The sequence below is a fragment of the Blastomyces dermatitidis genome (genome assembly GCF_000003525.1).
Source record: "Blastomyces dermatitidis ER-3 genomic scaffold supercont1.5, whole genome shotgun sequence".
Taxonomy (NCBI): Eukaryota; Fungi; Ascomycota; class Eurotiomycetes; order Onygenales; family Ajellomycetaceae; genus Blastomyces; species Blastomyces dermatitidis.
The window spans coordinates 2,458,424-2,472,015 of record NW_025544778.1 but is presented as its reverse complement, the minus strand read 5'-3'; the positions used below and the strand labels follow the sequence as shown (position 1 = coordinate 2,472,015).

At 38.5% G+C, this 13,592-nt stretch overlaps 1 protein-coding gene and 1 pseudogene across 2 annotated transcripts; both read right to left on the bottom strand.

Annotated features, from left to right (window-relative positions):
- On the bottom strand, positions 1–89 carry BDCG_17081 (annotated as a pseudogene). The gene has a single exon. The product of its transcript is annotated as a tRNA-OTHER (tRNA).
- A 2,900-nt stretch (positions 90–2,989) lies between these two features.
- BDCG_05179 (guanine nucleotide-binding protein subunit beta) lies at positions 2,990–7,363 on the bottom strand. Its single transcript, XM_045420843.1, has 6 exons — positions 7,226–7,363; positions 6,388–7,141; positions 5,437–6,149; positions 5,166–5,255; positions 4,976–5,095; positions 2,990–4,902 (listed from the first exon to the last, which is right to left on the bottom strand). Exons 2-6 carry the CDS (start codon positions 6,503–6,505, stop codon positions 4,882–4,884), a joined length of 1,062 nt encoding a protein of 353 aa, XP_045276865.1. The 5' UTR covers positions 6,506–7,141; positions 7,226–7,363; the 3' UTR covers positions 2,990–4,881.
- Between the last annotated feature and the right edge of the window lie 6,229 nt (positions 7,364–13,592).

The following is a 13,592-nucleotide window of genomic DNA, read 5'->3' as shown; positions in this document are numbered from 1 at the left end:
TATCCCCTGCGGGTTTCGAACCCACACACCTTGGTTTCCCACGCCAAGGCGCTACCAGGTGGCCGCATTAACCATTCGGCCACCGGGGCTAGAAGAAGAGATAGAAATCTTGAATAATGATGACATTCAATGATAATGATAATGAAGAAGATGATTGAAGAATGAGAAAAGTTAGTGAATAAGTGATATAATATAGTGAAAGTTTCTTTGTAAGAGTGTATGCAGAATGCTAGCCAGATCAGAAATAGATTACACAATTGTGAAATACTAGTGATGAGCTAATCTGTATGAAGCTAGAGTGTACAATATAATCACATAAATGTGACTGAATCTGATGAGAGAGAATGTGATTTGAAAGAACATATAACTGTCAGATAATAACACGGCCGCTTCTGAACTACTAGCATATGCATATGAGTGTAAAGAGGTCATAGCGGCCGCTAATTAATTTAGCATATGATATTACAATATATAAGAAGCCAGCATACATCTGTAATCGTACGCTGGCTTAAGCAACCTTTGAATCACAATCAGAAGTATAAACCTGACTCATAGACAGCTATGTACAGATTATGTCTTTGAAGTTATACAAGTCTCAAGTATATATTATCTGTGATATTTATAATAATCATAGTTTTTATAAATCTTCTTCAGATTTCAGAGAGATCTTGTAATTCAAAAATAACTCTTATAAGTTTCTCAGTTCTCAGATCTGAGTTCTTGTATTCTACTTATTATAAGAGCAGATTCTTAGTCTTCATCTTTCAGTTCATTTATTTCATGAGCTTTAAAGACATTATAGTAACCTGAAATTCTGAGTTTATTAATACTTTTTATACTTACAGAGTAGTAGTACTGTAGTACAGTCTCTCTCTATAAGTAAGTATTTTTATTAAGAGAGTAACAGATTCAGATATCAGCTTTAAGATTCTTAAGAAGACTATTACTGACTCTGTTTATAACTCTTCAAATTTCTATTTTAATTTATTCAGACAGTTTGTATAAAGATGTTCTGATTTAAAATAGATAAAGCAGAGTTTCTTTTTCTTAATCTCTCTATTATATACTTTATTTATAGAAGCTTATAAAGCTCTCTCTCTCTACTCAGTAGTCAGATATAAATCTCTCTATATTTTATTATCTTTTTCTGATAAATCTGTTCTCTGTTATTCTGACTCTTATAGAGCTGATCAGTGATTTACTCTTTATAAGTCTATAACTCTTATAGTGATTTATAAGTAATAAATGAAAGTTATCAGTTTCTTCAGAGTTAAGAATTTAAAGTCTTACTTAATAAGCTTATTCTGTATATTTTTATTCAGTCTCTTTATAAATATCATTATTCAGATCTTGTTTCAGAGCTCTATTTTCACAGATCTTAATTTATATTATAATTTTATAAAGTACTGTAAGTAATCTTTATCAGATTTCTTATCTCTTTTTCTAATATTAATAATTATAATTCAGATATTCTCTATTCAGCTTACAGAGTCTCTTAACTTATTCTTTAAATAAGTCTTGAGAACAGATCAGTAGAATCTCTTATAATCATTCTCTAGATAATTTAATCAGTTCTTAACTTCAGTGTAATAGAGATCTGTTATTATATAGATAACAGCTTCTTTATCTTTTATATTATATAGTCAGACTTGTAAGTTAATTTTAAATACAAACTTATAAAAGCTTTTATAGATTGTAATTCAATAAGTGATCTTAAGTAATTATAACTTAAGAAAGTTTCTTTTCAGTTTATAAGTATCTCTGAAAATTATATCTAGAGACTCAGTTCAAGAGTGTTTACAGATAGTAAGTATTTCTTATAGAAAAATAGCTTAGTTCTGTAAGAGATGCTCAAGAATATTCTTCATTGAGATTAATTTATTCATGAATTCAGAGAGTTTCTCTGTCATAGATATAGAGAATAATATTTTATAAGTAATTGATAAGTTCTCTGAGACTTCTTTTATAAAAGTTATTTATAATTTAAATAACTGCTTCTGAGTGTCTACAGTAGAGTTTACAGAGATTGAAGTATATAAGTTTCTAGTTCTTTCAGTTATAATAGACAGTTGCTGACTGACTGAGCTTGAAATATAAGAATAAATACTTATAGATAATTATTCAGATGTTTACAGCTTGACATGATATATACTATTAACTACTAGAAGTATTCACAGTAGAAAGATAAAATATAGAGATTAAATATATAATAGCATTCAAGCTGAGTTATGAATAGTATTCATGAACTTCAGTCTATATAGTTATGTGTAGCCAAGAGCCGCTAGCTCTATTGATTACACAAGAGATAGAAATAGAGGTAAAGAATCCGTGAGAAGCGGGATTTCTTACAGAAAGTTATAAAAATGAGTTTAAATTATATAATTAAAGAAAGAGTTTCTTTCTCTTTTTTATTAATTAACTCTGAAAATGAACTGAATTAAAATAGATTTCTTGATTGAAATGAAAATAACTCTTTATAGAAAATACTCTTTCAATTATACAAAGTAAACTGACTAGCAGAATTATGAATTTTATATTTAATTTCATTTAATCTGATTTCATACATTTCTTAACATGAATTCTACTAAGACTAATTATTAAAAAAACATGCAAAGTAACTATTAATCAGATCTCAAAATGAGACTATAACTTAGAAAAATTTAGAAAGTAATTTTATTTAATTTTATTTAGTTTCATTCTTGATATAAAGTTATTATTTTTAGAGATTTTAAAGTTTTTTTTAAACTATTTTTAATTTTTTAAAAAGTAATGATATTTAATAACACTTAAATGAAATTTAAAGTTATTTAAAGCAATAAAATGAATTTAAATTAAGAAGTGAAAATCATAATCTTATTTTAAAAATGTGATAAGAGTAGACAGTAAGTTCAGTATAAGACTACTATATCTCAGTAGTCTATATATTAAGCTCTTTGTAGATAGCTTCATTAATACAATCTTTAACTATTTTACAAGATCAGATTAAATTGTCAGATCATATGTTCTGACTTATTAATTCTTTCATCATATAACTTTTCACAAGCTAGCAATTTTTTCAATCAAGCAAGCTTTACATCTTTCACATAAATGAGATCAAATGTGAAATTCATGATCTCACTGACCAGTCTAGCCATGAGCTCTTGCTTCTCCGTGCGTTTCCTTCACTCTTTCCTCATACAAACGCTACCTCCTTACCATCCCCCATCACAAGCTAGGAAAGAATAGGCTGACTAGGTCCCCATTGATTGAAAATGCGAATGCGATAGTTCATTTTTTAAGAAGGATTTCAAAACCCAAATATTAAGATAAGACCAAGAAGGGGAAAAAAAGAGAGGGGGTCAAAAACCCAACGCCACAAGAAACATTTACTCTGGCCTTTAGCATACGTGGGTGATTTGGGCGCGAATAGATGTGTAGGGTTTGCATTTGTTTTTTTGCAGGCCATCATATTTAACAAAAAAGGAAAGGGTTAACAACAGGCAATTGAATCAACATAGAGAGATAAACAACTAATGGCAAGGAGTAAATGGGGAATAGAAGCATACATAGCTGAGGGTGAGAGCGTGGTAAGTATTGGTTGGATTGGTCCAAGAAGTACTAAGTAGAGGCGGGTAGAGGCCAGAAGAAATGTGAAAATAATGGAAAACAAACAGTGGAAATGGAAAAAGGAAAAGGAAAATATTGAGGTAGTACACACCTGGGTAACTCGAGAAGATAGAAAGACGAAAAGAAGAAAAGAAAAGAAAGAGAACAGACAAGAAGAGAAATGGGATTAAAGGAAATGAGGAACCAGGAAGAAATCCCCTGAAAGGAACAACGGGGAGAGAAAGAAAAATAGAAAATGACAGGAAAAAAACATAAAAAATACAAATCACAAAATTTGACAGAACTAAAGAGGTTACAGAGAAAGGAAACTAAAACAGATTCATAGCCTGACCTTTAAAGGGACAAAAGAAAATCCAGGAGAGAAAGAACTAGGGGATAACAAGATGTGAAGCTTCGCAATCCTTTCCAAGCCCGTAGGTGTAGGGTGGTCAAGGGAGAAGGGAGAATAAGGAACCGGCGCTAATTGGCAAAACAAAAGGTGAAGAAAGTGTAGGGAATCAAAGTAATGAAACATGCGGGGAATCGATCGGAGGCCCCCTGTCTGGAAAAGAAGGAGGATAGACAAAATAGGCAAAACTCGGCAAATAGAAAAGAGAACGAGGACGATATGGAAACACAAAACAAACACGCAAAAGAGTAACTTGGATACACTGAAGTGGAACTGAGGGGAAAAAAAAAATACAAAATAAATAAAAAACGACAGGAAATAACAGATTCCCCCAACAACCATATAGGAAGATATTATTCAATATTCCGATTCGTGCGAGCCTTGTTTCTTCCTCTTCCGTATGTGGCGGGAAGCTCCTGGCTCCTCGCCTTCTCTTCCTTCTATTGCCGAAAAATAAAAGAGAATAAAAAAGGGGTATGCAGTCAGAGTTATGGGTGGTGGGGGGCTGATGATAAGTGGACTAAGGGTTTCTTCATGTCATCGTAGTGTGTAGTTGTATGTCGTCTTTGCAAATAAAGCACCGAGATGGGGGTGAAAGGGGGGGAACGAGGAGCGAGCCCGTTAGCTATTATTTGATTTGATTTGATTTTTTTTTTTTTTGAGGCATCCAAGTGCCAAGTGTTTTGCCTCTTCGTTTAATTCCACGCCTCCTGAAGGATATCATTTTGGTGGGGGGGGGGGGGGGGGGTGAGAGATGGAAGAAGTAGGTGACATATCAAGATATGTTTTCGTGTCGAACGAGGGGAGCGGGTTCGGCCATTCAAGATGGGTGGAGGGGTGTTCGTTCAATTCCACCACCACTCAGCGATCGAGGTATTTCGGCTAGTTTACCAGGCCCAAATCTTGAGCTAGAAGGTAGGGGGAAACCATAGATTAATATGCGGGTTCGTTTGTTTAAATGAATCATAAATCATTACTCACAAGAGAATCCCAGGACCCTGTGCACAAGCTGATTCCATCATTGCTGACACCTAGACAGCTGACACGGTTTTCGTGGCCACTGAGTGATCCAACCTTTTCCCCTCTTAGAACGTCCCAGACCTAAGGCAAACAAATTAATATTAGGTTGCATTTCACAAAAGCAAATAGAAATGATACGCAGTAGACATACCTTGCACTCATAATCATCATAGCCAGCAAATAGAAGTCGGCCAGAGACTGAGAAGGCAACCGAAGTAATACCGCAAAGAACTTGATCACTCTGCATAATAGAAAATATATTGTCAGCCACAACTTATACGATGAAACACCGATTGATGAGGGTCCAGAAGAGCTCGCGCGTAGTGAATATTGGGCATACTTAGCTATCAAGGCATGTTTGCCTTGTAGCAACCTGATCAAACTACGCTGAAAAGAACAAGTAGAAGGCGAGTTAATAATACCTGATATGTGTTGAGTTCTCTATCTGCACGGATGTCAAAGAGGCGACACGTGGTGTCATCCGATCCAGTACCAAAAGCGTTGCCATCGGGGAAGAATTGTATGGCATTGATATCCGATTCATGGCCGGAGAAAGTTTGTACGCATTTGCCTGCGCGGATATCCCAGAGTTTGGCGAACGAATCGCATGCGCCAGAAACGAAGACGTTATTGTTTGTGGGGTTGATGCTGATGCTCATAACGTCGCCCAAATGATCGGCGAATTCTGTGACTTTTGTCCCCGATTCAATATCCCATAGCATACAAGTCATATCGCCGGAAGAAGTGATAATCCGACGGTCGTTTACGAAACGGCAACACGACAAATAGCCTGTATGTCCGGACAGTTCTCGAGCGACGCGGGTTGGTCCTTCTCGGGAGGAGAGATTGTAGATGGAGCAGATATTGTCCAAACCACCGCAAGCAACATAGTTACCGCTCGGGGCATACGCGCAAGTCATCACCCATGACGATCGTAGAGGGATCGCGTGGACTTTATTTGTGGTATAGGCATCCCAAATGATTAGTTTACCGTCCTGAGAGGCAGAGACTAGATGGCGGCGGTCCGTTGACCAGTGCATAGCATAGATCTTGGCCAAATGTCCCTTCAGGTTCCGTCGCGGCCTCATTCCAATTCGTGGGAGGGGATCCGTGTTGTTCTGTGCGACTTCGCGAACTACGAGAGACGGACGTTATGTCAGTAACGAATGAATGGTCCCAGCGTAACCTCGGGATGTGTATAGAGGCAGGCGGGCTGGTGAAGATAAGATGGCGAGACCCAGCGGGAAACCCGCCATGGCTTGTCGAGTACGACTGTACGTAGAAAGCCAAAAAAGTTCAAACGCACAGATAACGGAAGTGTGAGGGGAGGGGAGAGGGACTGTTGTGTGTGTTGAAGTGTATGTGGTCCTTACGCGAAGTGTCAGCAAGCTCATCCTTCCTGCGCTTGATGCGATCTTTCAGACCCTCTGCCTCGCGACGGGCAGAGGTGATCTTAGCCTGCATTTGCTCGCCGCTCAAATCGGCCGCCATGATGGATAAACGAGACCACAAAGAGCAAGGGTTTTGGGTCAATTGGATAGACAGGAGATGGATGGGGGGAGGGAGAGAGGAAGCAGTTGACAGGTTGTAAAATTTGACGACGGGACGATCAGGGGGCACGGGATGTGGTTGGAAGCAAGTCACCCAGCCGAGATTCAACGCTATGCTGGCTTGATTACTAGGACAGGACGCAGACGGCGGTTGGTGTCGTTAATTTAGTAATTTTAGTGGAGAACGGGTCTCTCCAGCGGGCAGAGGAGAAGAACAAGATCGAGGATGATAACAAGGTGGAATTTGTCGTCAACCCACAAACAACAATGGGAATGGATGTCTGGTCAGAAGCGGAATCCAAGAAAGCGCAGCCAGTCCACGACATTCAGCAGCAGTCGGGATAGGATTGAAGGATATAGGAGAGAGGAGAGAGGAGAGAAAAGAGAGATGATAAGAGTGGTAGAGTAGTTCGTCCTGCCAGTTTGGGGGGGGAAATGAGGCTTGTTGGTTGGCTGTATGTACGGAGTACGGAGTACTGTAAGGATGTATGGATGTAGGCTGGGTACGGTAACAGACCAAGGGAGCTGGTAATATGATACGGGAATAATACGGTAAGTTGACAGAGGGGAAATGGATCTAGCTTCTAGATTAATCACACAACTACCTAGCCACCTTGTGTGGGTCACGTGGGTTAGGGCTTGTGTAGGAGCGGCTGCTGACATGCTGGCGTAATCTCTGCAATAACCGCTGTACAGTTTCCGTATTTAAAAGCTCTCTGATGCCCCAGTTATCATAAATACCAGCGCCCGCCTGATGTTTTTCTTTTCCATATTCCTGTTTGTTGGGGAAGCCTGGTCTACTACAATATTATTAGTGTTTGGCATTTTCATATGCTGACAAACAATCAATCAATGGGCTCAGCCTCGCAGGATTAATCTGGCTCTGCTGTGGCTGGAGTGGGTCGTTCGTTTACTTGGCCCAGGGTAAGGTATGAGTGGAACCGGCTATCAAATAATTACCTAGGTACTGTACTATAGTACTCCGTATACGGGGTGCATAAATGAAATATGGGAATGTAAAAATACACTGGGAGAAATCTTCAATTCACAGATTACTTTCTTGCTTACGGACCTCTCTCCTCTATTTTAACTCACCCGAAAACCATTGTTTTACGCCTTCGGTTTTCGACGTCACGAATAACAGTATCTAGCTCCGAGATTGAAATGACAGAACATCTCAAGGGCAAAGGATCGATATTTACACCCGGAGCCACGCCATTTGCACCCAAGAGACACTACTTTTTTATAGGTTTAGTGTGTACATGGTATTACATACAAAATACCTGGTTCTCAAAAGTCTCTCTTCTGTACGGAGTACTCCGTAGAGTGCCTGTTCCTTACAATAATCATCTATCAACAAGATCATAAGATAGTGCCTTGCTTGCCTGCTCTGGCTCCTGGACTTCTCCAGGCATCTCAGGCTTATTATTACAGTTAGAGAAATCTGAGGATGAGATTACTCTGTATACAGATTAGAGATGTAGAGAATTGTACTGTACTTGTCTGTACAATGTTCTTGATGTCAAGATCTAATTGGGAACACTAGTAATTTTGTATGCAAAGGGTGTATACACTGAATCTATAAAAAAGTAGTGGTTTTTTTCCGGGTGTAAATAGCCTCGCTCCGAGTGTAACTATCAATCCTTTTGGCCTGGCTGTCTAGCGCACTGTTAAATTGTTGATGGCAAGCGATCAGGGATGGCGGGCTGTTCCACCACATCGAAAGCCAATTAGAATGGTCAGCGCCACATTTGGCCTCCCATTCTCATCAAACTTTCTCTTAACCATTGCCATCACATCTTTGATGCTTTGCAATCATCATATGCTGATGGTTCAAAAAAAGAGGCAAAAAAAGAGTACATGCGAACGGCAGCACTCTTATGCGCGAAATACATTGTGGATGCAGGTCCTGCCGGCCCGTAGTGAAACAGTTAGTACCGTCGCTTTGTTCTGGTTGCCAGGAGGTATTTCATGTATTGTGTTGATTTGACTCCTCATTGTGCTCAAAAGTAATGTTTATACGAAGTTGAAGTGAAACCACAATTGGGGAGGTAAAGAAGTTCCTCCTTCAAGAATCGAAGAAGGATCGCATGGAGTGTTCATCTAGAGGTTGCTGCAGGGCCACTAATCCAGATATATCGATCAATAATATATAACCGTGCAGTCTCAAAGGAAGAATTAGAGATATGTCAGAATTAGAGATATGTCTGTGAACTCACAGCAGGAGATAGGAGCGAATGGCAATTGTCAGCGAAGGGCGCAAAATTGAGACGTGAGCTTTTCGCCTGCAGACGCGCTTGTTTGAAGTTGACCAATGTCCCATACCTGAAGGCAGCAAGAATAGCCCTGGTTTCAGTTATATAGCTGCCAGGCTTCATCACGCCGATCAATTGCTTCTAGAAGGATTTTTGTTTGTTGTCGAAGAAGGCGAAGAAGAGGAGGAAGAAGGAAATATATGAAACCCATTATGCATTGTTGGGTTCACTGGCGCTGATGGCCCATTGGCCAGTGATGGGAGAGGAGGTCCGGACACAGGTACTGCTGCCCCCGTACAGTAAGTGGCATATAACCGATGATTGATTCCACAATAATTTCTGTGGTTGGCGAACAGTGGTTCCATTAGAGGAGATCCATGGATAACTAACTACCTAAATATCGCTCGTCTGCTGTCAGCATTTTAAGGCCATCGATAACTATTAACTAAACAATTTTAACAACCTTCCAAAAATTGTTCTCCCAAAAGTGCAACCCGTTAGCTTCGTCCAATGTTGCACAAACTGAACAGCATCACCATCGAAGATCCATGAATACTTTTGTCTGCGGATACCTTCATCCGAGCTTCCAGGACGCCAAGGTACGGAGGTACAGGGAACCATTTCCAATTTGACGGGAGACAAAAACCAAGAGAACTTGGGCGTTTCCCACAGAGCTCCTACCAATAATGACCTCTCCTCTCCAAGAGACTCCATGGCGATCCACCCAATAATTACGTCCAAATGCAAAAGGAAAACGCCTAGAATGGTGGCGCCATCTGGAGTATTTCAAGTGCCCAACCACTGGCAACCAGCGATGATGGCGCTTATGACTGCCCCGTACTTTTTGTCGTCTCACTTCCAGTCACTTTAAGTTGTATCCTGATTCCCGACAGGCCAGTCGCAGATGAGTGTCCTCGTTAGGAGGGGAAAAAGGAATTCGGGCCCGTCCCAGTCTTCTCGGAATTTAGAACTCGGTACAGATGTTGATTTTTATTCGTATCGGGGGAATTGATGAGAAAACCCAGACTTGGGTGGTTGAATAGGAAATGACTGTGGGTAACTAATAATAATAAATAACTAATAATAATGATTTGTATGCAGAAGCTCGAAGCGGTCGTATCAAGAAAAATATACAGAGTACTCCGTACAGACGGTACGGGATATCAATTCAATACGGCAAGGAAACGACTCAGCAACTGCGTTGTATATTACACAGTACGATGCTTACCGGTAATTTACGCCCGTTGTCCCCAGGCCTGGAGATCGACAGGAATGGGGAAGACGATCGGCCGGCTTGCAGAACGCAAGGAACCATGAAGAATGGGAATCTTGACTCTAAAATACTTACCAAGATAGGGACATCAATTACCATTCTTTATTATGGGATTTTTTTCTTTTGTTTTACTCGATGTTGCCGTTTGCTTCATTATTGATAGTGCTTAGGGCCAAAGTTCATAGTGACAACCTTCCTCCCCCCCATCTTCAATGCAGTACATACTCACAAAGCAATCTATCTCTATTTATGTATGTATGTACGGAGTACTGCTAAATGCACACTCGGAGTACGGAGTACTCGAACATGCATTACTCCGTACATTTGCATGCATTCATCACCCTAGCGCTGGAAAAACCAGACAAAAGGAAGACATCCACCTCCCATCATTGGGCAATGGGCGCATATTCAGCGCAGCAATGGCTGCATTGGCTAGAGGTAGATGTATGCTATGGGCTACTGGTTAGTGTGCGGGAATAGCAACATACACCTCCAAAGGCTTTTCATCTTTCCTCCTCCTCAATGCCTCTCTCTCCTCCAGGAAAATACCTCTTTCCCACCCCGGATGATAAGCTGCTAATCGATCTACTTTGTGAAAGATTTAGGTAGGTGGATCCTACGAGCAGTACGCCGTACATGCACTCTATATACCCTACTCTACCTTAACCCAGAGCGCCCGACGATTGCGGAGGGAACCAAGTGAACCGACTTTCATCTTTCATATCTGGCGTTAATATATATTTGACGTGAGCAATCACCCTCTGTTTGGCCTTTTTGAATTATAGCAAAGCTCCCGTGAGCATCTCTGTCCGCGTGTTGGTAAGAAGGGTTGTTGCAGGTAGGTTTTCGAAGTGGCCTGCCAAACCATATAACGATACTGATTGAAATTCATCATGCATTTTTTGGAAACTCTTCCGTGAGTGCGAGGGATGAGAAAGGGAGAATCATAAAAGAAATAAAGAGGACATGAACGACCTCTCCAATCTTAAATGAGAAGAAAGGCATATTTATGCTCAGCCAATTAACTGGAAAACACCATCTTCTCAATGGTGTTTGCTCAAGGAATCTGTGAGATTCAAATGTCGTTGTCTTTCATCTCCCTTGACCAGTATGAACCGACAGTTGCACATCAGGGATCTTCCTCAGAAGCATATAGCTGAGTGCACTTGGTGTTTGAGAACAGCCAAACCAACAGCCTAACCAGACAGGCACACACAAACACACATATCAGAGATATAAAGAAGACGTCACCGTCATTTTGGCTCGGGATGATATTACCAGGAACCATCGAGTTGCCAATTGATACCGCAACCATGCGACGACAGGCAATTGCGTTGCCTTCCATAGTCAGTCTGGCAAAGCTGACATGCCTCCATCGCCCTGGAGTGTTGGGTTGTGTCATATAACCTTCATTGTTTCGGCATCCTGTGACGCTTTGTATCTTGAGCGCTCCGGCTACCATAAGATTATTGTTTCCCGGCTCGCTACCTCTGTTTCCACCCCCTTCCAAAACCCTATAGGGGCAGTAAACCGCAATAATCACCAAAGCTATGACGAGGCAAAACCAACAATCTGACGTTTGAATAGACTTGCTTATTGATAGCTTCCAAGCACTTCTCCAGCTAATATCATGTTCATTTTCAACATGGGAAACGCGGGGTAAGTTCGAGTATAGCCTGTTCGGGTTCATCCTTGATGTTTTGAATTAGCTGAGAGTAAGGAGAACATCTGTAGATGTAGATAGGTGTGAGCATAAATCCTTAATGCCTGCCTCTCAAACCTAGGCGTGGTATTCCGATGCAAACTTCTTAGGTCAAGAGGCCACCATGTTCAGCAATTCTTGTGGTGATAAAACTGGGCACACTGGCTCAAGGAGACGCCTAGCACAAAGATAGACTGGACAATTCCCGAGCATATCTGTAAGAAATCCCGCTCCTTGCGGATCCTTTACCCCTATTCCTATCTCTCATGTAATCAATAGTAGACTAGCCGGCGGGACCATGAATTTCACATTTGATCCCATTTGGTCTGGTTCCATACATTTCTTGGCGTGAGTCCCACCAGGACCAAGCATCAAAAAAACCTGAAAATGAATCATTTCTGAAAGAAATGATGTGAAAAATGATCAGATTTAATTCAAGAACAGTGAAATAAGAGTAATTTCTCAGAATAAATAGTAAAAGATAATCATTCTTTTAAAATCAGAATGAGACTGAGACTGAAGATTAAGTTCAGTCTTATTTAATTTATTCAGTAATTACTTATATAATCAGAATTTAATAATAATTATTAATAATATTTATAAAATAACTAAATACATTCTTATATAAGTTTATTCTTTATTTTCTTATAAAAATTACACTTCTCTAATATACTATAATCAGAGATATTAAACTATCTGATAATTTTATATTTTATAATTATAAGTTTCTTAATTATTTCTTCTTATAATTATACTTAATAATAATAATAAATATCTTAGCTTGAGTTGAACTTTTACTTCATTTTTATCTCTATTAATGAAATTATTAGAATATTATATATTATCAGTATAATAGTTAAATATATACTCTTAACAATTTTTATAACTCTAGAATTAATTTAGTATATAAATTCATTAAATTATCTTAAAAATAGTAGTTAAATTCAGTTTTATAAGTATATAGTTTTATCTGATTTTTAATTATAATTAATATATATAAGTTCTATTTTAAAGTTAGTATTATAGTTCTATATAATATAAAGTATTATCAAAGATTATTACTTACTAAAGAATTATATTTCACTATTTATATATCTTTAATATCTACTTATTGAAATCTCTAATAGTTAATATTATAGTAGTCTCAGATTAATTTAATATATAAGTCTTATTTCTTCTCTATTCAATCTTAAGAAGTGTAGATATTAATTTAATAAAAGAGATCTAGTAGAGCTACTATAATATAGTACTCTATAAAAAATTGTTCAGTTTTACTATAATAATATACTAACCGTGTCATACTTACTCACTCTCTGTAGTGAGTGCGCCACAGCGTACAGAAAACCACACTGTAAAGAAAATATTTTAAATATAGTAATCTTCAAAAATTAATTAATAATCATCATCACATATATCTATAATATAAAGATTATCTATATACTCATTAGAAGGTGTAGAATCCACTGTAAGTTGAGATTTTATAAAATTATCTTATTGTGATTGAGTGACTGTAGATTTTATAGATTTGATTTCAATTAATTAAAGAGTCTTATTAAATATCTTTTTCATCTCATCTGCTCTACAGGTTGTGATCTTACAATTGATATTCTTAATAGTAAGAACTTCATCTACTTGCATCTGTCTGTAGAAGAATTTGATAATCTGATATCTATTTACTCAATAATGATCTGCAAGTTCACTCTCACAGTGTGTATTCAATTCTGCCTGAATCATGCTACTCTTGAAGATCTTGTTCAACTGTCTTGTTAAATCAGATGTAAGAGTATTCTTCACATCT